The sequence below is a fragment of the Salvia splendens genome, chromosome 20 (assembly GCF_004379255.2).
Source record: "Salvia splendens isolate huo1 chromosome 20, SspV2, whole genome shotgun sequence".
Taxonomy (NCBI): domain Eukaryota; kingdom Viridiplantae; phylum Streptophyta; class Magnoliopsida; order Lamiales; family Lamiaceae; genus Salvia; species Salvia splendens.
The window spans coordinates 21564129-21591877 of NC_056051.1; the positions used below are offsets into that span (position 1 = coordinate 21564129).

Sequence of the window (27749 nt, forward strand, 5' to 3'; positions counted from 1 at the left end):
AAAGATACGCTGCAGAAAATTTTGCGTTTAGTGAATAAATGTTTGCGTTTGATGCACAATAGGGCACTGTGTTTTCTGCTACAGAAGTTCCACTTGGACCATTCCCCAAAAATAACCCCAAAACGTAAAACAAACCCCAAAAATTAAAATGAAAATTAAGTTCAGTTAAACGTATAAACAAATACTCCACTGCCCACTGGTATAAAAATTCAAAATAAACTCCAAAAACAAACTAAAAAAGATAGTTTAGTATAGATAAAGACGATGGAAGTCTCATCCTTAAAACTTCAGAACTGAACTTTTTCTTGGAATTTGATTGGTTTGCATCTATGTAATCACCTTTAATAGAGTATAATTTGACATTATTATAGGTAATGTTAGATGTAGCTAATAGTATGGTATGGATCTCATCATCATTTTAAACTTTTTATTTGATACTTCAAGCAACAATCATAGTGGAACACTTGAAAAAAATTTGAAGGAGACAAGCTAATCAGCAATTTTATTTTTATATATATTACAGTATATGATCTTACAATACCAATCCGGGAATATAGATTACTTACTACCTTAAACAAACCATAAATGGTTAATATTCTATCCATTTCCTCCATAAACTAATCCCAAATTGACTTCCCGGCAAAAAAATATATATAGTACTACTACTACTACTACTATATGTATAAACGGAAAGTGAGTAGTATACTAATTTCCAAATCCCTCTTTATAAACTTTCTGTGAATTACACACTCATATATCGCCTCGACTTATTGGTTGAAGGAAAAACATCTTATTGTTGGAATTGTGTTTAAATACTTACTTGATTTTTCTCTGATTAGAAATTCCAAAGAAAAGAGGATGACACATTACCACCGGTTCCCGTTTCGTAGCCGTATTCGTCGTCAGCGCCTCTCTCCGGCAGATTCGGGGGCATGTATATGTCACCTGGCTCGTGAAAAAGCTCGAAATCCGTGACACGGCCTGCATTCCCCGAGTCCAACGCGTCGAGGAACGACCAGTCGATAGAATTCATCGGCTCGGCCCCCTCAGAATTCGACGGGGGTGACGTGTCATCTAATTCCACAGCCTCCGGCTGCGGCGGCGGCGGCGGAGGAGGCTGGCTGCAGGAGTAGGTGTTGCCGTAGTGCTGGGCCACGGCCTGTATCTCGGCCGGATTGAGGGCCTGCCAGCCGGAGATGTTGGGGGGGTCGGCGGGGAAATTGAGCTTGGCGGTGGGGCCACGGAGGCAGAAGATGGCGGCGTCGAAGGCGCGGGCCGCCTTCTCGGCCGTGTCGTAGGAGCCGAGCCAGATGCGCTCCCGGCTGTTGGGGAGGCGTATCTCGGTGACGTATTTGCCCCACTTGCGCTTCCGAACGCCCTTGTACTTGGGCTGTGGTGAGGAGGAAGCGGAAGAGGAGGGTTTGTACATTTTTAGTAAGTTTGAATGAAATTGAATTGTTGGTTCCAACAATTGCATGCATGAATTGATGAGTATGGATTTGGCGGCTGAGAAATTGGGAGCATGATTGTGTGTATATATATGGAAAGAGCACAGACCAAGCATGGCTGGTTGAAGTAGAATTTCAGGTTCGAGTCACAGCGCGTTGAATCGAAAGTCCAATAAGCGTAAATGTAGCGTAGGGTTTATCGGGCCGGGTCGGGTCCGGGTGTGGGGTCAAAGTGAAATCATGGAGCGAGACATGACAACGCGTGGTAGGGTCATGGGTCAGTACCTAATTTGCACGTGCTTTTTAGTAGTATATAGTTTATGTCTATGTGTATATATTTTAATATTTATATGATCTTGTTTGTTTTAAGACATTAGCAATGGGGCGCCCATATACGGCGCCCTATGCACCGCCACATTATCATTTTATCCTTCTACTCTTCCACATACAGTGGAGCGCCTTATAAGCCGCCGCCTCCTGCTTTTGTGCAAATAAAACTCTTTTCTCACTCATTGGGCAGCTGATCGTCTTCAGAAAAACAGTCACCTTGGGTATATGCCATCGGCCAAGTAGTACCTCATGTGATATTGGCGCATGTTGGCAGTGAACTCGATGGCCGGGCCGTTGCCATTGTATTGCTCGGTGAAGAGGGTGGATGAGTTGAGAACGTTGATGTCGTTGTTCGACCCCGCTACACGGAAGTAAGCATGCCAGATCCAGAGCCGATGGTCAGCGACGGCTTCGAGGATCATCGTCGGGTGGCTGCCCTTGTATCCACTAGTAAATTGGCCTCTCCACGATGTCGGACAATTCTTCCACTCTCAGTGCATACAGTCGATGCTCCCTAGCATCCCAGGAAAGCCGTGCGCTGTCTCGTGCATCTTCATCAGGCCCTGACAATCCACCGTAGTCGGCTTTCGCAAATATGTGTCGCTGTAACCCTCCACAACTCCCCTACAAAATCTCTTCAGGCACTCGCGGCCAGTTGTCTCCCCGACGTGAAGGTACTCGTCGAACATGTCCGCCGTGGTGTCGTAGGCCAACTGCCGGAGTGCAACCGTGCACTTCTACAACGGCGTAAGTCCGGGTCTACCGATGCCATCTTCTCGATACTGGAAGTATTCATCACGTGACTCCAACGTTTGGACAATGCTGAGAAAAAGATAACGATGCATTCTAAACCGGCGGTGAAAAACAGTCGGACCCCACCGTGGTTGCTCGGCAAAATAGTCTGCAAATAGACGTTCCTGAGCTACGGCGTGGTCGCGGCGGACAAATGTCCGACGTCGAATAGGCCTGGGGATCTGCTCCGCCGCCGCCGCCTCCTCCTCGCGGTGCATTTCGGCTAAGCAATCCGCCATTGCGTCATTAACGACATCGAACTCGAGTCTAGGTCCGACTAACGCCCTCCGAGGTACTCCAGTCGTCGTCGTGGTTCATTTTTGTTTGTGAGAGATGATCGAAATATTCGTATGGAAAGTGAGAGAAGAGAGAAATGTCCGTATGAAAAATAGAATGAGAAACGAGGTTTAAACAGATAAAAATTCGAGAAAAAAAAATGAAAACATGTTGCATAGTCCGCGCCATCGTCCGCATCACCCACAGTGGGCGGACGATGCCCTATCGTCCGCGGCATCGGGCATCGTCCGCACACCCACAATGGCGGACGGTGGCACGCCAGATGCATCGGGCGGCCTATCGTCCACCCCATTGCGGATGCCCTTATGAAATTATCCATTTAATAGCTGATGTGGGAAGCTATTGTTCACACCATTTTGGATTTGGGATTTTTTTTATTTTCTTTGACTTGAAAATAATATTAATTTTTTTCATCAAAAGAACGGGCCTGGCTCTAATTGATTCAGCTTAGTCAATCATTGAGTATCGTACGTACAAGCATGTCTAAAATATTTCGAATTTTTCAGCCCCCACCAGTGATGCCTTATTTTTCTTATTCTTTTTTTACATTTAAAATAGTTTTGTTTTATTTTTGATTAATTTCGATATTTTTGGATAGATTCATGAACAAGGAGTATTATTTTTACAACCGAATTATTAAGGTATATGTCTACATTGATTGCATATTATTTATTGTATAGTTTCTAAGTTAAGCTAAACAATTTTCAGTGTTTAGTTTTGGTTTTATTTTATCTGAAAAAATGAAATAAGACAAAAACATACCAATTTGTTGTTGCCGAAATTGCGAATCAGACACAAACAAAATGACGATAGTTTGGCCGACACTAAATGGATATTTTAGCTAGTTTTTAAATGACGATAGTAGTACTAGTCGGTTTCTATTCAAATGGCTGCACATAAGTTATTGGAGGATCTTTTGAAGACCTAACATTAAAGATTGATCATATTCCATCAAGAATTTCAGAAAATGAATGATAGTTACACTTCTAAAAAATTTATGTATATTTGATCCAGTGAAAGGTACTGTTCAGTTCACCAATTCTGGTTTCACATTCGTAAATATGGCCGGAATGAGTCATTAATGAAGGAAATAATACGTTGCGGCTTCATATCTTACAAAATCAAATTCAAAAAAGCTACGCATATACCTTCAATATTACAGGTGTCTTCAAAGGCTAAGTCCTAACATTTGGTATTAATGAGGGTTTGTTTTTTCAATTTTTTTTCTCAATTGCCACCCAAATTAAGCGTAAATTTGGTAAATATCATTCCTTAGTGATCACATGCTCATCTAGTTAGGATTGCATTAGTGTATTAACTATCTTACTGTGCTACTTGTTAACACATTATATTAAAAATGTCAACACAGTAATATGGGTATGTCAACACAAATTTATCTTGACATTTTGCTTAATATGCTACTTGTTCACTAATCAACACATTAATTAAAAATGTCAACATAAAGTTATCTTCACATTTACAAAATGTCAACACAAATTTGTGTTGACATATTCATATCACTGTGTTGACATTTTTAATATAATGTGTTGATTTAGTTAGCAAGTAGCACATTAAGATGGTTAGTATTTGATCACATCCATGTTGGGATGTGATCAATTGCTAACTATTTAAGTTGCTAACTCTGTTAATTCATCAGTACAACGTACTAATTGAAATGTCAACAAAATTATGTGTTGACATTTTTAATACACTGCATTGATGAGTTAGTAGAGTTAGCAACTTAAATACTAGTTAGCAATATAATGCAACCCCCGCCATGATTATGTAAATATATATAGCACTTTTTTTTCCTATATTTAGTACTTATCTTCCTTTTCTTTTGCCAATATTTTCAAAACGAAATAACCAAGCTGATAAAATTATCGCTTTACAATTTCATCGATCGAGTGAAAATACCGTAGAAAATTCACTTGCCCTTATTTTTAGCAATAAAATGTCTCGCAAGTGTTCAGGGGCGGGGTTATTGTAGTGATAACAAGCAAGAGTATCATATCCACATAGATTAATTAGTTAACTTAAGTACCCGAATCATAATCATTCACTATTTAAACGATTCAAGTTTTGATTTGGTATCTAAAGTCCTAATTTACCTACTGATTCAAGCAAAATAAAATAAAATAAAAGATAATTTGAAGTTTGGAAAATATGGAGAAATAGGTTCAAGAATAATAAAAAAATCACAAGAGCTTAAGTAAAAGGTTCAATTCCAATAAAATCAAAACATAATCAATGTAGTACTATTCACCCAAAACCCTACACAAGTTGTTTAGCCACTAATGTTTTAAAGAATATCACAAATATATCCATGGAAAACGTAAGAAACATAAGCAAGATGATACTAATGTCCCCCCAGGGGAGTGAGAATCCTTCTTCTTGATGATCAAAATCTTCACGATGTTCTTCTTCTTGCTTTTGGATGATAATTTGACAATATGGGGGTTGGAGAATCTATTGGAAATTGTTCCATAGGTCTTTTATTCCTAGGACCGAAAAAGGATCCAGCGCACATTCCAGTCGATGGGTGTGCACCCAGCGAGTCAATGGAAACTATCTAGACTATCGTGTTATTCCAGCAAGTCGCTGCAAACTCTCTGGACCATCATGCAATTCCAGCAAGTTGCTAGAAATTCTCTGGAAGTCATTGTCATCCCAGCTAGTAGTTGGGACTTCTAGTTGGGCAAAAATGTCTCTAGATCCACTCTCATCCCTTTTTTCACCTAATTCCATTTATCTTACTTTACATTCTCAACTTAACAACAAAATAAAGTTGTAGTATAAATTATCGTGCAGCTTAAGGAAGAGGTCATCTTCCTTAGGACGGAGGGAGTATAAATTAAATTTAAAATTAGTTAATTTATTGGATTATATAATTAAAGACTAATTTTAAACTATTATGGCCAAAAAAATTGATGTTGTGTAGTCCCTACGTCCCATAAAAACGGCAAGTGTGATCTATTTTGAAGGATAGAGAGAGTTACTTAGCCGAGTCAGTTAGAGGAGCTAAGTAAATCGGCCGAGTCAGTATTCGGGGTGGGCGAGTTTTAATGATAAATTTGTCTTTTGATGCCAAATATTTTTCCAATCTTGGATAACTATCATAGAACTCGAATCTTATTTTAAATAATGATTCCCCCAACACTATTATTTGCTTACAGAGCTAGAGATTAATAGATAGCAATATATAGTTCATAGTCCCACAATCCATACTTCACCACCATGATATGTACTAATGTATGCATTATCTAACATAAATTTTTGGAGTTATATTGCATTATAACGTTCAACATTACGCAATTTTGTGTGCAACGATATGAACTTATGTGTTTTGAGGGGTTAACCATAAACTGTAAAATACGATAATATGGATTTTATTTTTTTTAAGTTGAAAAGCTATGAAAAACGCCGAAATTTGTGAATGAGAGGAAAATGCAAATAATATGACATTATTCCTACTCTATGAATTCAGATGATGCTTGAGAAGTCGCCTCACTAATAATATCAAAATCTTTTTTAGTGCTTGACTATGATTTATGTTGAAATAGAAATTTTGTACTAACATATATCAAGATAGCTTATTCAATCAATCATACAGTACTATGAATGAGAATTGTGCACTTGTGCACATCTATATGGATCAAAATAAACTTTTAATCTCCCTAATTTTCCACATGTAGGGTCTACTTAAATTGAATTTAATTGCTATGGATGCTAAACATAATTATGATCCCACATCTTTACAGAAGACTGCCCCGTATTCTTGTATAGTTTCTTCTAACTTTTTACCAAATTCGGGGTTACAAAATACTCCGAATTTTTATAGAAGACTGCCCCGTATTTTTTAACTTTATTTTATATTGGTACGAAAAATTTGAAATTTATATAAATTATAGGAGTACAAAAAGTATTCATGTTTCAGTTTAGTACCTCCATTATTATTTTTTGGATGTCGTTCAGTCTTTGTCAATGTGGAGTATATAATATTTTATTATTGTTTCATGTTGATTTAAAAAGTTTTATCGTTATTTTATACAGTGTGAAAAATTTTATCATTGTTTCATGTTTTGTACATCGCGTAGGTAATGAGGTAATGACGTTCAAACACATGTGACGAAATGTATTAAATTGAAATGCAGATGAAAGTTTTTGTATAGGATTTGTGCAAACTTTTCAAACATTTTTTTACCGTTTTTTTTTTCTTTTTTTCCTTTTTTCCCACATTCATCTATAAATAACACAACACACACACAATTTGCCCACCATTTTTTAGTATTTTAATTTCTATTATTTTAAATTATGTCTTTTTTATTTTTTAGGATTTTAAGTACGTGTTTTTTTATTTTCTTAAGATTTTAATTATGTGTTTTTTTTTGTTTTTTTAGGATTTTAAATTGTAATTTTCTTTTATTTAATGAAGTGTGTTTTTATTAATTGAATTTGTTGGAAATAAAAATAAAAAATGAAATTGAATGAATAGTTAAAGGATGAGATGGTTAAGAGATGCAGGTGCTGTCTCTTAATTAAGAGATGTGGTAAAAAGAGCAGTGGGGCCCGTGAATAATGAAGGGATGAGGTGATTAAGAGACGGTATTGAGACACAGATGTGGAGGGCCTTAGATTCACGTCCACCATGATGTGAACTTTAAATTCCTATTTATTTATAAAAGAGATTGTGCTACTTCATTAACGCAGCTACGCCTTCAAGAATGGTACATTGTTCTTAATTTTTTGCTCACTCTTCTTTAGGATTCATAATTCTAATTGAATAGTTAGAATTATGAAGAGTGAGCAAAAAATTAAGAACAATGTACCATTCTTAAAGAAGAGTGAGCAAAAAAAATTAATAGTTAAAGGATGAGATGGTTAAGAGATGCAGGTGTTGTCTCTTAATTAAGAGATGTAGTAAAAAGAGCAGTGGGGCCCGTGAATAATGAAGAGATGAGATGATTAAGAGACGGTATTGAGACACAGATGTGGAGGGCCTTAGATTCACGTCCACCATGATGTGAACTTTAAATTCCTATTTATTTATAAAAGAGATTGTGCTACTTCATTAACGCAGCTACGCCTTCAAGAATGGTACATTGTTCTTAATTTTTTGCTCACTCTTCTTTAGGATTCATAATTCTAATATTGTAGAAATCAATAAAGGTTTGGTTAATAAAAACGTTTATGGTTTACATTTCCAAACCTAAATATACTCATCAATTAATTCCCATTTTACATTCTCTTTGTTCTGTGTTAATAAAGTCATATTCATTTTTGGATGTTCCAATATAAAGACTCATTTTTATTTTTTATAACAAAAAGTATGAGTAATACATTCTCTCATACTTTCTCTTTCCATCTTCCTTATTTTATTCATTTTAATATTTTATTCTCTTTAATAATTTATTCTCTCCATTTAACACATTAAGTAATTCTTAATCTACATGTCAAAAAGAAACGGAAGGAATATCTTTTATATTCTGATATCTTTTGGGGACCCTGTTATTAATTTGTATATAAAGTTTAAAGAAAATCTTTACTTTAAACTATTCGATTAATTTTTATTATTAGGGCTCGTCTGGTAGCCCTCATTTGCTGTGAAACCCAACTTCCATCACGCCTAATCCACCGTTTGGTACACCTCACACCAATCGGCCGACCCGGAAAACAGCAGCCGGGTTTCAGGCTTTCACATACTACTATCGGCGCATTCGTTCTTTATTTATTTTTCTTTATTCTACCTCATTAGTTCCTTAAAAATAAAGATTTTATGGACTATGCGAGTTTTAATGTAAATTTAGTTAAGTATGAAAAAAAGAATAATAGTTTTAGATTTTTGGATGATAAAATGATACTTTTACATCATAAAATGATAGTTTGAGGGGACAAAATGATAGTTTCAAATGATAAAATGATACTTTTACATGATAAATTGATTGTTTGAGTTCTTTGGTTGAATAAAATGATACTTTTGCATCATAAAATGATAGTTTGAGGGAACAAAATGATAGTTTCAAATGATAAAATGATACTTTTGCATGATAAATTGATTGTTTGAGTTCTTTGGTTGGATAAACTGATACTTTTGCATCATAAAATGATAGTTTGAGGGAATTAAATGATAGTTTCAAATGATAAAATGATACTTTTGCATGATAAATTGATTGTTTGAGTTCTTTGGTTGGATAAAATGATACTTTTGCATCATAAAATGATAGTTTGAGGGAATTAAATGATAGTTTCAAATGATAAAATGATATTTTTGTTTCATAATGATAGTTTTAGTTCTTTGGATGATAAAATGATACTTTTACATCATAAAATGATAGTTTGAGGGGATAAAATGATGTCGAAATGTTTCATTATTTGTTCACAACCTCAACATTCTTCTGCTCATCTGAAACAGAGTGTGCTTCCATCCATCAAAAACTCAGTTTCTAAACAATCAAGTCTTTTACCAACAGATTGAGTTGAGAGCCCTAACATATTAAAGCATATGCTTTTGTGAATAAAATTTTAAACCTGCACATTTTTTATGATTAACAGCAACTAACAAGATAGAAAAGCATTTTAAGTTGAAAGAGGGAAAACTCGACCAGCCCATAAGCTTTTTCAATTCAACTCTGATACTTTTATATCATAAAATGATAGTTTGAGGGGATAAAATGATATTTTTGCCGTATAGAATGATACTTTCAGACGATAGAATAATACTTTCAGCCGATAGAATGATAGGTATTTTTGGTGTATAAAATGACATTTTTGTTCAATAAAATGATACTTTTACCTTATAAAATGATAATCTAAGCGGATAAAATGACAGTTAGCTTATAAAAATGATAGTTTAGCTGGAGAAATTGCATATAAGCTGATAAAATGATACTTTAACGTGACAAAATGACATAAAACTGATAAAATGATACCTTTGCCCGATAGAATGATACTTTCAGCCTATAGAATGATACTTTCAGCCGATAGAATGATAGTTTTGCCGGGTAGAATGATAGGTATTTTCGGTGTATAAAATGACATTTTTGTTCAATAAAATGATACTTTTACCTTATAAAATGATAATCTAAGCGGATAAAATGACAGTTAGCTTATAAAAATGATAGTTTAGCTGGAGGAATTGCATATAAGCTGATAAAATGATACTTTAACGTGACAAAATGACATAAAACTGATAAAATGATACCTTTGCCCGATAGAATGATACTTTCAGCCTATAGAATGATAGTTTTGTCGGGTAGAATGATACTTTCAGCCGATAGAATGATAGGTATTTTTGGTGTATAAAATGACATTTTTGTTTAATAAAATGATACTTTTACCTTATAAAATGATAATCTAAGCGGATAAAATGACAGTTAGCTTATAAAAATGATAGTTTAGCTGGAGAAATTGCATATAAGCTGATAAAATGATACTTTAACGTGACAAAATGACATAAAACTGCTAAAATGATACTTTCAGCCGATAGAATGATAGGTATTTTTGGTGTATAAAATGACATTTTTGTTTAATAAAATGATACTTTTACCTTATAAAATGATAATCTAAGCGGATAAAATGACAGTTAGCTTATAAAAATGATAGTTTAGCTGGAGAAATTGCATATAAAACCACAGGGAAGGAAAGATTATTTAACTCTAAGACATAGAAAACACATACTAAAAGATGATTTGATTTGAGGATTTTGATTTCAAAATTAAGCTAAAACAATTACAAAAGATTAAACAAGCAAGGCGAATTAAGATAAGAACGTGTTACTCCAAACATTCACGGATAAAACGATTTTTAGCCAAACATAATCAAACTTGGAGCAATTGACAATGGAAGAAGAATCCTTTGATTCATGGAGTAAGTAAGCTTGAAGAATTAACAATTCATCAACACAAATCGGCACGTCTTCTTTTTCACTTCAAATCTCCCCCAAAGTCAATTTCTAATTTCCTCAATTTTTGTTCAATTTCCTTTCAATCCCAAATCAATTAAGTTTTTTTTTCCCAAAGCTATAATGTAATCTAGAAAAAAAATGGAGTTTGAGGTGATTTTAGAATAAAGATTAGCGAACTAAGAATTTTGTGAGGTGATTTTGAGGTGATTTTGGTGGAAGAAATCCTGAGCCAAAGAAATAAATATTTCAGGCCTCACATACATAAAGCAAACTAAATGTGAAAACTTTATACATATAAAGCTCAAATAAAGTAAAAGAACAAGTACAAATTGCAGAAAATTAATTGCAAAATTTAGTAGAAAGAATATGCCTAAGAACACATTAGCTAAAACCACTTCCTACGCAGCAAATGTCAAAACCCAATAGAGAATTCCAGGATTAAAAGTAAGTTCTCATAGCAAAATCGTTCTGAGAAATCTAACATCAAGGGCTGTGAATGATATTTCATCATGCAAAAAAATGTTTTTTGGAACACAAAACAACTGATATTCATGAAGCTGTATAGGTAAAGTGGCCAAGCAACTATAAATCACAGCTTAACGCACTGTTATTTAAGAGCCCACTTCCTCACGATGAGAGGGTAATTTAGTCACAATAGATTTTGTTTCCTTCACACCCTGCTTGAACTAAACATTATATATAAGCTCAATCAGCCTACATGGGCTGAATCAAACAATGTATAAACCTACCAACCAATTTAGGAAAGCCCATTAACAATAGAATCATGTTAAAATTTGTAGTAGCTACCAGACGCACCCTTAGAATATAAAGAATATTATATCGATGTTAGGAAATTATACAATATCCCTTTCGACTCTTTCAGAACGGCTACAACATCTATGTTTCTTTATAGTTTTTTTTATAAGTTTATGTTTATTATTTTAATTTAACGATTTTTTTATTTGAACTCATGGAATTCCCAATATATATGTACGTGTGTATATTTTGGAGCGTATTTATGAAATTTTACTATCCAAGTGTCAATTTTGAAACATGCATTAGTGGTCATCACCATCACATCAATTCCTTTCTACCATCAACTATGAGGTCCCCTACTTAAAAGTTGAAATTGAAAATAAATTAAAATAATATTAAATAAAAACTCAACACCTCACTCTCTTCAATTCTTAGAGCGTCCACGTCCACGCTCTTTGACAAGAGCATGGATATGGACCCGGACCTACTTTTATTAATTTTTTACTCTCTACTCTTCCTCAAGAGCACAACACACCCACGTCCATACTATTTCGTAAGAACATGCTCAAAGGTCCCACCATTCCATTATTTAATTTAAATACTTCAATTACTAAAAATACATTAAAATATAAAAATTACATAATTAAATCCTAAAAAATAAAAATTACATAATTAAAATCCTAAAAATAAAAAATACATAATTAAAATCCTAAAAATAAAAAATAAATAATTAAAATCCTACAAATTAAAAATTACATAATTAAAGGCTAAAAAATACCCCCGTGGAAGACTAGTCCTCTGGCCCTATCCACAATGTTTTTCGGAGACCCCGTATCATTGCCAAATGTGAATCAAGTTGCTCGGGAGTCATCCGAGACCTATCGGCCAAATTGAGTTGAGCCAAAAGGGTCCACAACGAGTTGGTGGGGGTTGAGGTGGCACAAAGGGAGCGGGAGCCGGGGCGGATGGAGTCGCGGCGCGACGGCGGTTGGCCGGCGTCGGGGCTACCCAAGTTAGCTCCGGCAAGCTGGCTAGCCACCTCATCCTCGCCGGCGTCGGATAGGGATACCGACCTCGACCGTTTGCTGGAGGAGTTGGAGGAGGATGATACGCCTCCCTTATACTTCAGATGCACACGCACCTCCTGCCAAGCGCTGAGGTACTTGAACGGTTTGTAATGTTGGGATTGGTAGGTCGCCAACGCGGCACTGATGATGTCGAGCTCGCTCCTGCCGCTCCCCGCCGACCGCTCTTCTTGGAGGTAATACCCCTGTAACTTTTGGATTTCTTCATTGGCTCTGAAGATGGCATTGCGCACCATACTCTCATTGCGCTCGATGGTTCCATCCGGGCGGTTTTCATTGTAACGGCGAGAGATGCGCCACCAAAATCTATCCCCGCTTTGGCTCGTGCCAACCTCTGGATCTTCGGAGATAATCAAATAGGTTTTGAATAACTAATCCAATCTCCGCCGGAGTGTGCGGGGTGCGAACACCACGAGGAGTAGGATGAGATTGAGAGTCGTCGCTCCCTCCCGATCTGGGTTCGGGTGCCCACCCGTATCGCCCATCGGGGGCATCTTGGTCGTTCATCGGGTAAGGCCGGTAGCCACCCGGAACTTGAGAACCTTGGGTTTGAGGAGGAGCCGAGAATTGCGTTTCCGGATTAGGGAATGGTTGTGAGCCGAAACTTTCGTGGTTCCAACCGCGGGAGTCGGAGGAGTGATCGCCGAACATTTTTTTTGTTAGAGTAAAAGATTGAGAATTGATAAGAGAATTTATATGAGAATTGTGTAGTATGGTGAGAAATTTTTTGTGTGGAAGTGAGTGTATTTATAGATGAAAATGTGAATTGTGGGGAAAAAAATTGAAAAATAAATTAAAAGTGGGTAGAAAACGGATATAAATTGGGAAGTGGGAAAATATTTTTTTTTATTTAAAAAAGTTTTTTTAATTAAATTCGATTTTTTTAAAAAATTTGAAAATGCCAACGGCTTTGCCGTTGGCCAATCCCGTCGCGCCACGTCAGCCTGCTCAGCGGCACGAACGTGCTCGATGCATCGAGCAGCGCCGTGCCAGCGGCAAGAGCACAGCAGCGAACAGGGGAGTGTCGTGCCAGCGGCACGGACGCCGTCCTCCGCATCGAGCACCGATGCGGATGCTATAATATGGATACAATAAATTATGAAGTTTGATATGAAGTTAAAAATCGATCCTTTCATATAGGTCGGCTTATTATTGTTGAATAGTGATTGATGATAGTGAAATTTTTTTGTAGGGAACTGAAGACTCTTTTTCAACATTTCAGCTTCTATTACTACTTAGCATCAGCAATGATGCAAGCTCAATTTTTATACGGTTATAAATGTACGTTGACATTCAACAATATTAAAGTAAGCATCCTAAATTTGGGATGACAAAAAATCGTACTCTTACTACCATTTTTGGTGTCGCATTCTTAACATTAATAAGACAGATGTCTCGTGACCAAGTTTGCAATGCATATTAATAATTTATAATTTATAATTAAAACCCACATATACGACCCATAAAAATAATTAAAAAAAGCTTGGCCATTCATCACATTAAATCCCGCTAATCTTTGCTAGAAAAACATCTATAAAAACACAAATATGCAATTTTGTTCCAATGTGTTTTAATCTACCACTTAACTTACAAAACACAACGTTTTAATCTACTTCAAATATATTATTTGTAATGAGACGAAGAGATGAATTATTTTGACTATACCACCTATATTATCAAATTAACATTAGTGCATTGGTGAAACCATAAATTTCTCAGCGAAATAGATGTAAAATTGGTGGATGTGATAAGCACAATCGTATTATTCATGTTATATAATTTAATTAGGAAAAGTATAATTTCGTGTCCCAACTTTTGATAATACCATCATTGTGAGAATTGTGATGGTATTAATAAAACTAGATTTGTATAATGAAACTAAGAATCTAACATATACTAGTACCTATTTCTTGGAATATGGGCCGGTCCTTATATTTAAGAATATGGGTCCGACTCAAATATGGGCTGGGCCTATCCCTTCTGAACTAATATCCGAAAAATGAAAAAGAAATAAAATAAAATAAAAACTAATTGAGCCCAACGTGTTTGCGGATTAATATTTTGTTTATATTTCTATTATTATTCCATTATCATTGCAAATTCAAGATATCCAGACACACTCCAGCATGCTGTTCTATTAGTTTATTACTCCATATAAACCATCATTCCTACAAGAATTAGGAACATCTGATATTTAAATCTTGATTAATTTAATAGTTCAAATAAATTTTCACATTTATATTACAAAAATATTACTTTATGGTAATACTTATTCTATATATGGAGTATATATCTACACTAATTTCTCTATTTTATAACTCTCTTTGAAGTGAGTGGCGGATCCAGAATTCAGAAATGGAAAGAGGCACGATAAACTGTTTAATAATTTTAATAGATTTTTAATTATTAAATAAATAATATATTAATATTCAAGCACCTCTTACAAAAATTTAAACATGTTGTACATACATATTATTCGTCTAAAAACTATATTTATGTACTATTGAGTACGTATAATAACTTAATCGATTTTCTGGATATAATTACTTAATTTTGAAAAATATCTGAATACATATCCATTATCACTACATAACAAAAAATTATTAGTACACTGGTGTGACTCGTAAAGAATAATAAGTGAGTGAAACAATTTACTTTAAAAAATCCAAAATTATTCTAAATATTATACAAATATATTTACGTACTAATGAAAATAAATAGATTTTTTTTCAATAAATAAAACTTGTAATAGTATATGTAAATTAGTAGCAGAAGTTTAGATTTCATTAAGTATTTTAAAAGTTTATTTTGATAATAAAAAATTTTCTTAAATCTGTTATTTGAAATTAAAGACTAATAATTTATTCATTAGGCTCCTGAATTTATATTTCCTCCGTTCAAAGGTAGTTGAGTCGTATTCCTTTTGGGTTATCCTAAGTTAATTGAGTCATTTTTTTTTTGCAAAAATTGTATCATCTCTCATACTTTATTCTCTCTTCATCTCTTTTATTTTATTTACCTTCTATGTTACTCTCTCCACCTTAATCTTTAACACATCAATTTTTTAAATTTCATACCCAAAAGAAATGCTCCAACTACCTTAGGATGAAGGGAGTATAACATGTATTAAAAATAACTATATTTCTATATTAAAAAGGACCGATCATGCTATACGGGACATTTAGGTTCTACTCCTAAATCCGTTACTAATGGAAGATATAGTACTCCCTCCGTCCCAAAATAAGAGTCTTGCTTTCTCATTTCGGTCTGTCCTATAATAAGAGTCTAATTTTATTTTTACCATAAATGATAAGTAGACTTATATTACATCAACTTATTCCACTCACATTTTATTATAAAATTAATATATATATAAGTGGAATTTATATTCCACTAATTTATTCAACCCACTTTTCTTTACACTTTTTAAAACTCGTGTTATAACCAAATAGAATTTCTATTATGAGACGGATAAAGTACATCATATTCAAAGAAGAATGGTACGAAATTGATTTTGAGTTGTCACACTTATGAACAAAAAGTGTAGTATTTCCCTATCCTGTAACATATACTCCTACTACAATCAATCTAAAATAGTAACTCCAGAATAGCACCATATCCATTTACACATTAAATTGTGTCACTACTTCTTCCGATCTCAATTAAATATTGTCTCATATTTAATTGGTATAAGTTTTAAAAAATTGTTTAACTTTATTAGTAAAAGTGAATAGAAAAAGTTAGTGTAAAATGTGAATGAGAATAAGTTAATAGAATATAAGATCCATTATTAAAACAAGACTATCTAAATAAAGAAATATGAGACATTTAATAGGGATCAGAGAGAGTTTATACTCTTTTCGTCCTCAGTAAGATGGCTCGTTTTCTTGAGTGACACGAAATTTTATACTTATAATTGTATTTTATATGTTAAGTAAAAAGAATAAAGTAAGAAATATAAAATAAAATTGCTTCCCTTTTTTTGTAATGGACAATCTTAATTGAGGAAAAAAACTGAATTATTTCAATAGAAAAAAAAACTATAATTAAGGGTGACATCATTACTGATTGGAGTGTCTAGGTAGGCCAGGAAATGTTTTAATCCGAAGACCGTTGTTAATTAAGGGTGACATCATTGGTGATTGGGGGTGTGAACGCGTCACCATTGAGATTTGGTCTGCTTCATTTTCGTATACTTTTGGGGTCCAATATTATTGTCTGTATTTGGAAATGATTTTTAACTTTACATATTGCAAACATTGAGTGTTTAGATCATTTTCAATAATATTCTACATTCAAAAATAAAGTAATAGAATAGCTTTATTGCAAAATCTATTCCATTTTAAGTTGTTGATCTTGATAAAAATATACTCTCTCCGTCAAATAAAAATACTATACACTTTTGATTGGACATAGGTTTTAATATACAACTAGTAAAGTATGAGAGAAATAGGAAAAAAAAATAATTAAAGTATTTTTAGTGGAAAATAGATTTCATATCATTACAGAAAAGAGTTTTCAAATTTAGAATGTACTCTCTCCGTTCCCTTATAGTTGAGGCGAGTTTTCGGCACGAAATTTAATAAATGGATGTTGAGTGTGTTAAATAAATAGAGAAAAAAGTAAGAGGAGAAAAAAATGGAGAGAATAAAGTAAAAAGTTAATAAAGTAGAGAGAATAAAGTAAGAGATAGTAAAGTAAGAAAGAGAAAAATGTTACTATATATGGAAATGACTCAACCATGAGGGAACTTCTCGAAATGGAAAAATTACTCAACTATAAGGGAACGAGGGACGTACATATTTTTTGTGGGACAGACTAAAAACAAAGACGGCATATTCTTGTGGGACGAAGGGGTATTTATTTTTGGATTTACACCAAAAATACGTATAAATTATTTTTTTCAAATTTTTGGAGTAAAAAGTACTTCCTCTGTCTACCAATAATCGTCTCATTTTGTCATTTTTCTTTTATCCACCAATAAATGTCTCATTTGTTTTTTTACTACTTTTGATAATGGACCTCACATTCTACTAACTTTATTTTACTCACACTTCACTATAAAATTAATATTGTAGTAGTATAAAAGTAGGACTCACATTCCACTAACCTTTTCCATCCATTTTCTACGATATATCTTAAAATATGTGTCCAACCAAACTTGGCATTGTATTGGTGGACGAGGAGGGAATAACTGGTTAAATACTTACATTTTTCCCATTAAAAATTAAATGTGTTCCTTTTTTAGTTGTTCCATTATAAATGAAGTGTTTCCTAAAATGGAAACAATATCATCTTTACTTTTTCATCTCTATTACTTTATTTTTTCTTCTTTTACTTACAAAACAACACTATAAAATCTTGTGTCAGTAATAAAATATTTCATATTAATTAGGATGGATGGAATACTCTTTAAAGTTTGATTTTAGCATTGATGGTTAAAGTAAAATCATTACTCCATCCGCTCACGATTTATAGTCTCACTTTAACTCAACACTAGTAGGGCTGGGTAAATATACCAAAATACTACACTTACCGTACCAAAAAATACTGAAAATACCAAATTTGATGTATACCGCAAGTTGCGGTACGGTATGATACCTTACCGATATATTTCGGTACGGTAAGGTATATATTTTCATATACCGCGGTATAACACATATATAATATTTGCCAAAATTTTGGTATATACATTATTTTTATAATTTATTTGAAAATTAGTTAAAAAGTTAAAATCTGTAATCCTACTTTCACATTTTAGTTCCCCTGCCTCCAACCCCAAACACACTCGCGCTGAGATGCAAATCCAGTCCCCTGTATGGATTTGATTGTTGAAGTTTTGTTGATTTGAATTTTTTGAATAAGATTTGATTGCGGTGTACTTTTAAAATAGGATATTTAAATAGGTGATATTTTGTTTTATATATTTGGTTATAAAATAGGATATTTTTTGTATGAAACGCAGGTATAACGGTATGCCAGTATACCGAAAAATTCGGTAAGGTATAGGTATGACATTTTCCCATACCGCAATTTGCGGTACGGTATGTGGTATGACATTCTTGGTGCGGTATGTCGTACCTCCCCACCCCTACTCAACTCATGTTTAAATAAATGTGAAGGAAAGTGGTGGAAAAAATTTAGTGGAAATAGATTCAACATTTATATACATTTTATAAAGTAAGTGTAATAATTTAGTGGAAAGTGAGGTCCACTACCCAAAATAATAAAAAAAAGTAAGATTTTAAATCAAAGACATCCCAAAAATAACAAATTATGACATTATTTTGTGAAAAGAGAGTATTTAATATGACATTTACGTTAAAAATGAATTTGAATTTGATATAAATGATTGGACATACTTTTGCCTCAAATTTCATAAAACTCAAAATAATGGTAGTTTAATGAGATTGTCGTTTAATGATGACATCGTATCTGAGACTGGAGTGTCTGTACAAGTCACTGGTAATGGAACGTAGTAGAAGGGCGCGGATCCTCATAATGGAAAACATAGTAGAAAATGATGTATATGCATTAAACACACTCTTTTTCCCATCAAAAGTAGCAAATGGATGAAGCCAAGGGACCCACATGTTATGCTGACCCTTTGGCTTCATCCATTTGCTGCGTCTAATGGGGAAAGGAGTGTGTTTAATGCACATGCATTATTTCCTACCATGTTGGCATCTTACAACACAGTAGAGGGTCCGCGCCCTTAGTAGAATGAGACTTGGATTCTCTACTTTTAGTCACTGTAAAAATTTAAAAAATCAAATAAATATATATTATTGTATTGTTGTATTAGAAATAATAGCTCCGTAAAATTGTTTTAACCATTAGAATGGAGATATTATTTTCGGTTTTTCTTATTGCAAAGATTTACCGGGGAATGTACCTTTTTTGTTGTGTTAGTTTATCATCAAGATCTGAATTTTATGATTGTCCAAAATTTTTAGATTCACCAAAGTCTTGAAATTATATCAACATACACAATATTACATAACATAAATTGACTAAGCGCCTAGAATTATAACAACATAGATAAACTGATTAAACAATAGGAAGAAATTGATATAATAAAATAAAACAATACATATGATATCTAAATATACTAAAATGAAGTGATAATTTCCACTTAAGTATTTCTGAATCTTATGGCTTACATTATATAACTATCAATAGTCATTTTCGTAAACAATCATTACGAAAATGAAAGGAAGAAACCAAATCTATGCAAAAAAAGGAACAAACAAGATCGAGCCCGTTTTGAATGGGTGTAAGCTTGTTCATGACCCAATATGCATGGTCCAATATGACCCAAAATCTATGAATTAATTTTATATTTACAGAGAATTTTAATCTCGATTGAGCTCAAAATAAAATTAATTGTGTTTAATGAGTCTTCTCAGTTTTCCCAAGCAAAATTTAAGCTTGACTTAAATCAAAGGACTGAAGGAGTCAATCTTATTAATACTCAACTAAATTTATTTACACTTGAATCTGTATTGATATTTTGGTGTGGTTTTAATTCTATTCTAACCTTAATTGGATTTTGTTTTGCACTAAATAATCTTTAGCATCTTCTTATCCACCACTTGCAGTTTCACAAAAGAAAAAATGTTTTACCATAGTCACTTCACCTCTTAGATTATGAAGTAGTAACAACACTAATACACCCCCTCAATAACAACACTAATGCAATTTTTGCATGACATAGAGGTTTCATTCCTCAATAAATGAAAATATTTAAAGTTACAAAAAGAAATTAACAAGAACCATACCATGTCACAACTCTAATTCATGAAATTGCTAGGTAATAAACTACCTTCTATTGTTACAGTTCAATTACTAATGTTAGCTACAACTGATACAAATATAGTTCTGCAAAACTGATTTTCTATCGTGATGTCACAACCTACATATTGAAAAAAAATATGAAGAAAGAAGGTAAGAATGCATACTAAATAAAAATCTTTTACGACAGATTGATTGCGAAAAAAACATGTAACCTTCGATGTGTAGCAGATTCAATCAGCATGTTCGCGGAAGTGTATGATTTTGTTAATGAAAGGCTTCTCCTTTCGATAGCTGAAGACAAGAGTGTCGTTATTAGAAACATCAAAGCTACTTAATTGGAAGACAGTTTGGAAAGAACCCACAGTGATACTCACATTGCATATGCAGATACAATGAAACAGGACAAACCGAAAGAGAGATGCACAGCAAAGGTGGCCCAGAAGTTATCTCGATCAAGATATAACCTTTCAAACACGAAGGTGGCAAAACCTGAAACCAGAAGAAACTCGTACCCACCAGGCAAACAACTTTTGAAAGAAAAGGAGGACGATTCCTGCGAAGACGACACACAATGAGTTATGGTTCATCTTATCCACAAAAATCTAGCTACAATGCTTCAGAAGTAGTCATATTAAATAGGCATACCTTGAAAAACTGTCTGATGAAAATTGCAGAGTAGACTATCCGGAAGATCATGTCTTTATTGAACGTCAAGGAAGAAATGATCAATTAATTACCACCATTGTTATATATGATGCTACTTAACATAATAAACTACATCAAGCAGAAGATAAGGCAGATTAGAATGGCCTATATAGTACAAGCTAATAAGATTTAGAAAAATCGTTAAGGATACTCAAGGAATTTGCTAATATCAAGCCAATTGCACCTGCTGATCTTATAAGCAAGACATTCAAGACCAGGTATATCAACGAGAAGATTAGTAAAGCGTCATTCGATCGTTTAAGTTGATTCTCTGTTGCAACTGCATGCAAAAATGCTTCAGATGTTCCTGGTAGAAAAGAGAGAATACCTTATTAGAATTTGTTATAATATGGTGTAAGATTATGATTCAGTCAAACTACTTAAATAGCTAGAAACTGTTATTATAGTTCTTCCAGAAACTGCATGTTGCCGAAAAATAATTAAAGAGCAGCATAAAACCCAATGATCCTAAAACAATAAAAAACAGAATAAAGATAGTGTGATGATCCATAGGAAAGATGAGAGATATACATGAAGAGTAGAAAGTACAATCATTTACCATTCATGGCTATAACTATCACGTAAAGGCAAAAATATTGGAGTGCTGTAGAAGCTTCTCCGTCACTCCATTTCCTGCCATACAGCAATCTGATGAGGGAGTAGGAGTAACTCGGACCAAATGCAATAACCACCAGACCTGCAAAATAGAGTAATCATAGGTATCTTCAAAGAACAAAAGGTACACAGCTAGGAAGCAAGACAATTGCAGCATACCTATTAGCAAAACAAGCTTCAGTGCATCTGTAAGACTCCTTGCAAGATTTTTTACTTTTTTTTCAGGATCTCCTGCGTGGACACAAAGTTAGAAAGTTAACATGCATCTTAGAAATGAATGCTCATGTCTATCTATAATGAGGCTAAATATTGTAAACTGTAAAATAGCCATAACCGGGCTTCAACAATTTGCCAAATAAAATTAATTTTATTGCATGACAATGTTTTTTGAACAATCTATATAAGAGTCATTTGTTTATATAATTCTTATTTTAGGATTCTAATTCCTTTCCTTTTCCTAATAAGGAAGGGGAAACCTCGCCTATTTTTAACGCCATATGAAATAAGGCGATAAAGTATAAACCGCCTTTCTAAAATTAGAATAGAAACCAAAGGGTAAATGCCCGATATGTAACCCGCCCGAGGCAAGATCTTATTATTGCCCAGTCTCTCCTTAAACAACCACTATCTCTATATTATTGTTCTATCTTACCTTAAAATTATAAAGCCAAATTCATGCCTATTATCAAACAATGTAATCTACTGTTCTTGGATTCTTTCCCAATCTCTACCAAAGCTAATCTCACCTGTATACCTTTACATTAATAGCTTAGGCAAGCATAAAATCAACAGAAGCACTAAGAATTGGCCAAAATACCCCCATACAACTTTGATGGACTACTAAAGTCAAATCTAGCATCAGAATAGCTGCTTATGAGATTACTGAAGTTATTTCCAGCAGCATAGGATAACAAAATATGGGAAAGTTACACTTTAATACCTATAGAAAATAAAAATCTCAACTTTCAACTTTTAACAATTACATCATGGAGTTCGATTTCCAGCAACAGAAATCGCATGTGGCATGCCGAAAGCTGAGGCATTGTTTGGATGTGTACTCATTTTTAATTTCTTTTGTCTAATCCAATTCAGCTTTATATAAGGTAAGATACTTTATCTCATCAAATAAGCATGTCAGCGTATAAACAACCACCAAGTAAATTCTAATAATTGTACACCAAATCATTGTCGATTGCAGAATAGATATACACATTGGCATGCCAGAAAAAAAGTTCCCATAAAAGAAGAGGTATAAACCTGAGGCAGACCTTGCAAAAGTCATATAAGAACTTTCTTCAAATGGAAGAAAAATCAACCTCACCACTAAGCTTCCTGCAAGAAAAACATCTTAGTTTTTTTGGATAACTGACTGACTAGCGTATGAAAGATTCTAAAATAGGTAAATCTTGCATGCATATCCCATATCATTTATCAAGCGAGTATCCATTTTAAAATAATCTTATCCTTGCAAATAAAATATAGAAAAGAACACAAGTAAAACGTGCAAGGTCAACTTACCAAGTTTGTCGACTAGTCCATAGACTGCTTGGTTATATGGTGTATCCAACCAAACAAGGACAAACTTTTCACCTTCCTGAAGAATAAACTTTCGGAAAGATTGAAGAGTAAATATCATACACATGTTGGCAAGCGGACGGTCATAACTCATTGTATTTCCTACCCTGAAAAGCAGTATAAAAAAAACTCAGAAGCAAATAAATGAGAAAAGTGATTGTTCTATTGAACTTACAAAAATATTACTACATCTTGAAATTACACTCATTATGCATGTCGGAAGAATACACCAAGGGTTTTGTATGCTAGAAAAAGCTAGATAGAAATTACTACGTGGTTCAAATGCTACAAAATTATCCAGATTGACACCATTTTGAGATCTTACCCCATAAAAGATAAAGTAGTAACCATATAACAATTCATAAAACAAAACCCAGCTGACTTCCTCTGACCACTAGCTATTGAACAATCATCCTATTTGGTCTCAAAACAAAATACCTAAGTACTTGAAACAAAGATGGAGTTATATAATACTACCTCCGTCCTCGAAATATAGAAACTTTTGAAACAGCATGAGTTTTAATGCACAATTGGTAAAGTAAGAGAGAAGAATTGGTAAAGGAAGAGAGAGGAAAAGAAAAATGGGTAAAGTAAGAGAGAGGAGAAAAAGTAATGGAAGAAGTGTTAGTGGATTGTGGGGTCCACGTCCTAAAATAGAAAGATTCAAAAGTTTCTAGTTTTAAGGGACGGCCCAAAATGGAAATAGTTTCTATTTTTAAGGGACAAAGGTAGTAGAATTAGAATATGACATGAATAAAGGAATATGAGAGAGAAACTAAAATTTCCAGGCAACAGAGTAGATCATGAAAACAATAGTCTCCAATACACTTCAATAAATAATTCTCTTAGAGTTAGCCATTTGATTTTCCATGTTATGTTCTTTGTGGAAAATAAGTGCAGCTCAGTACAATGGAGGCCACAAAGATATTAATACCTGAATGGAAAGAGAATGGAGGATTTATAGACTTGAAAGAGAAGAAAGTAGCCCCAGTAACCCAAGAAAATAGATGCTCCATATGCAACCTGTGACAGTGCAAATACAATTGCTTTCTCCTGTAGTTCATATAATACTTGATTAGTTGGCAGTTACAGTGCAACTCAGTTGAAGACCAAAGACAAACATATAAAAGTTCTAGCACAATAATACTTGTGAATATCTGCATTTTACTAATAAAAGGCACTCGAGAATATGAGAAAGATGATTTGTTTGCACAATCAAGAAAAGAACATACGAATTAATCATTACAGAGGGGATGTGTTTCAATTTTTAGGGTTTGAGCCTTAAGGGGCTAGAGGAGATCATGAGACCAATTAGTTTTTTTTATGGTGTCAAGTTTGAGGCTGCAAAAATCGAAATAGTTTGAGGCTGCATGAAGCTACTTCCCTAAATAATAAAGGGCAGTATAAATTCCTTTGGATGAAAGTATTAAGCATATTTTAGTAAAATAAAATTTGCTAGGTTAGGTTCTTCACTAAAAAAGGACAGGACAGTAAGAACTCATCTATGATTGAGAATGCAAAGCATAGCTCTACTACTTACCAGGCTTGGCTGCTTCAGGATGAGAATATATGTTATCATACAGCGTGAAAGAGTGGCAGCTGTTTCAACAAGAAGCCGCAATTTCAGAAGAACCAATGTCTGGGACAAAATATAAAACGGTTCTGCCAGTAGCTCAAGAATGCATGCAAAACCTGCATAATCACAAATAGATAAAATCTGTCTTAAACAGAGAGAAAAGTAAGAAGATGACTTTATTATATGCCACTTAACCATTATGTTCCCAAAGGAAGAGCAGCTGATTGAATAAAATACCACTTAATGCTCTATGTATCTCAAAGTTGAAGAGTAATATATATTGCTAATAGCAACAACCTTACAATGATTCAACATCAGAAGTTAGTTGGACCAGAAGAGACCAATATACTTGCTTCTACTATTATTAAACAATCACTAGCTCACTATCACATTTTAAATATTACTATTAAATGCAAGACTTCTAATATCAGAATTATCTTAATATTGTGTAGCACCAAAGCACCACATCCCTGAAACTCTAGGTCTGTAGCACTTATATAATTAGCTTACCATTAATCAAGATAGCATGTCCATATGGACTAGAATAACTTAGATCTTGCCACCAGAATACAAATATGCATGCTCCAAGTGTAACCAGTATTCCTATAGGCAAAGTCATCCAGGCCACTTTCAAAATTTTAGCAGCATTTGCTCCTGTCGCTGAAGCTCCATCACTGATAAATCCATTTTCAGAGTACATTCAGATAATCAAACACAACTAAATAAGTAAATATCCATGCATATTCTGGCATTTAAAACATTTACATCAGAAAAAATCATCAAAGGCCTGAACATTGGCAAACATATGTATTTTGAAAATTAGCAGAAGAAGCACATAACCTGAAACGTGATCTGAACTGTAAGTTTCTACTTGTATATCAGTTTACATCTGTTATTACCACAATAAAGAAATCATAATTTAACAAGATTGTGGATGAAAAAGCTGAATTACATAAACATTTTTATGCACTGATGAAGTTGTTCTATGTTAAGTAATGACGCTGAACATTCATGAAAAGATGGACACGTATCACATCAATGGAAGTCAGTAGGTAATTAAGGGAAGCAAGCAAATCCAGACTGAAGGCAAGTGAGCACAGAGAACAGGTATACGAAAACAAGACTAAAATATGGATAATAGGACATTGCAGTAATAAATACATTTAAGAATACCATTTGATATCTTCCCGCATGCATGCTCTCCGGAATCCCTCTCTACTGAGAAACAATATGCAGGTAACAAACAGATGGAACTGGACGGCATAAACCTGCATTGTTTCAAAAAACACTTAGTGTTCGATAGTACTTCAAAAAATATGATGACCGCAAACATAGTCAGCAAGAAATATTGTGAGAATATCAAAGTCAAATGAACTATGGAAAATAAGAAGATAAACTCATACAGAAACATCTTAACTAATTCAAGTACACAAAATTCATATAACGAATGTAATAGTGAAAAACAAAAGGTTGGATGTCATGCTTCTGAACGTCACAATCTTTCTCAAACAATGTAAAGTGGACACAGGTCATTTGAATCATTAGCATTGAAATTGCAAGTCAGAGCATTTCTGATTTATCGCCTCTAAATAATGTTAATGCCCAAATCACTTGAAAATTAATCGAAACAAGAAATAACCAATTTTGATCCCCCACCCCCCACCCCATACAGATTCTTGGCTATTGAAATCAAACATACTACTAACAATCATCTATATGTCCTTTTTTGTTCAACAAGTGCTTTCTCTAAGCATACAACAGTTAAGTTACTCTTAAAAATTATGACTAAATTCATATTCATTTCCCCAAAAAGAGATAAATACTCTCATAATATAATTACCGCATAATCTTCCTCAGATAAGTGTCTGACAATCCAGGAGTTGAATATGAATGGGATTCCCCTCGCCAGAAACTGTGTTGCTACGAAGTAAACATTTGAACACGTAAATGCTGCATCACAAGCTGAATAACTGAAGATAGAGATGAACGTGAAAATTGTAAAACCTAATAAGTATTTAAAAGTGCGCTGCAAACTCGCAGATGTGCCGCCATCCGCACTTGACATCTCTGAAACCATGTTTTTCCCGTTGATTTTAATCTCTATGCTTTGGTTCTTAACTTCTACCAATCTTCAGAAACATTGTATGATGAAATTCCGTTAGTTTGGAATGCCACAGCAAGGAATTGAACTCAATTCAATTGAGGATTAGGCTTTTAGCAAAACGAAACAAGAAAATAGATTAAATTGGTCAAAATTGTGTGCACAAACAGATCAATTAAGTGAGTGCAGGAAGACATTACCATTTGAAAAGGTTTGAGCAGCCAACCAAACCAACTACGCAATTGCAGTGATCGGAATTACGATCACGGCGGCCGTCTTAAGCTAGTCCAGGTAGACTCTGTTTTTCTGTTAATGAAGCAGAAAATTCGATGATTAAAAGAGAAGAAATAAGTTAGTGATGGGCTAAGTTAATTATTTATGGGCTGAATATTATTTTACTGGGCCCAAATTAAGGAAATTAGATTGTGAATTAGTAGTACGGAGTAATAATTAATTGAATGGGCTAAATTGCTTGTGAGATTTAATTACTCGACCTATACTACTACATAACACCTAAAGCTTGCTTTATTTACAATATGTGTGCCGCACGCAATATGATATTAATAGTTTACAAAAAATTATGTGCCACAATAAAAGTTCTATATGTTTCGGTTATAAATAGAAGCTAATAATTCAAATGCCTAACATGTCATTTTATCCCTTTAGGTAATTATAGTACTCCCTCCGTCCATCAATACAAAAAATAAATATTGTTGTGAGGCATGGTGTTGTAGTGCTTGGCTACACGAACAGATGTTATTGTATCTCA

General features: G+C 33.9%; 2 protein-coding genes across 5 annotated transcripts; both read right to left on the minus strand.

Moving 5' to 3' along the window:
• Positions 1-490: 490 nt before the first annotated feature.
• On the minus strand, positions 491-1498 carry LOC121781211 (ethylene-responsive transcription factor ERF017-like). Its single transcript, XM_042178926.1, has one exon. It carries the CDS (start codon positions 1475-1477, stop codon positions 836-838), a length of 642 nt encoding a protein of 213 aa, XP_042034860.1. The 5' UTR covers positions 1478-1498; the 3' UTR covers positions 491-835.
• Positions 1499-20312: 18814 nt separating this feature from the next.
• LOC121781210 (protein RFT1 homolog) lies at positions 20313-27309 on the minus strand. 4 transcript variants are annotated; one of them, XM_042178924.1, is made up of 16 exons: positions 27181-27309; positions 26884-27008; positions 26720-26799; positions 26053-26147; positions 25390-25553; positions 24844-24995; positions 24238-24356; positions 23247-23410; positions 22986-23060; positions 21888-21959; positions 21673-21810; positions 21298-21420; positions 21054-21106; positions 20783-20961; positions 20621-20699; positions 20313-20526 (listed from the first exon to the last, which is right to left on the minus strand). In XM_042178924.1, exons 2-15 carry the CDS (start codon positions 26954-26956, stop codon positions 20639-20641), a joined length of 1548 nt encoding a protein of 515 aa, XP_042034858.1. In that variant the 5' UTR covers positions 26957-27008; positions 27181-27309; the 3' UTR covers positions 20313-20526; positions 20621-20638. The 4 variants fall into 4 exon arrangements, 3 of the variants coding, with proteins under 3 accessions (XP_042034858.1, XP_042034857.1, XP_042034859.1); XM_042178923.1 differs by having other exon boundaries at positions 21265-21420; XM_042178925.1 differs by lacking the exon at positions 27181-27309 and having other exon boundaries at positions 21265-21420; positions 26720-26791.
• Positions 27310-27749: the final 440 nt, after the last annotated feature.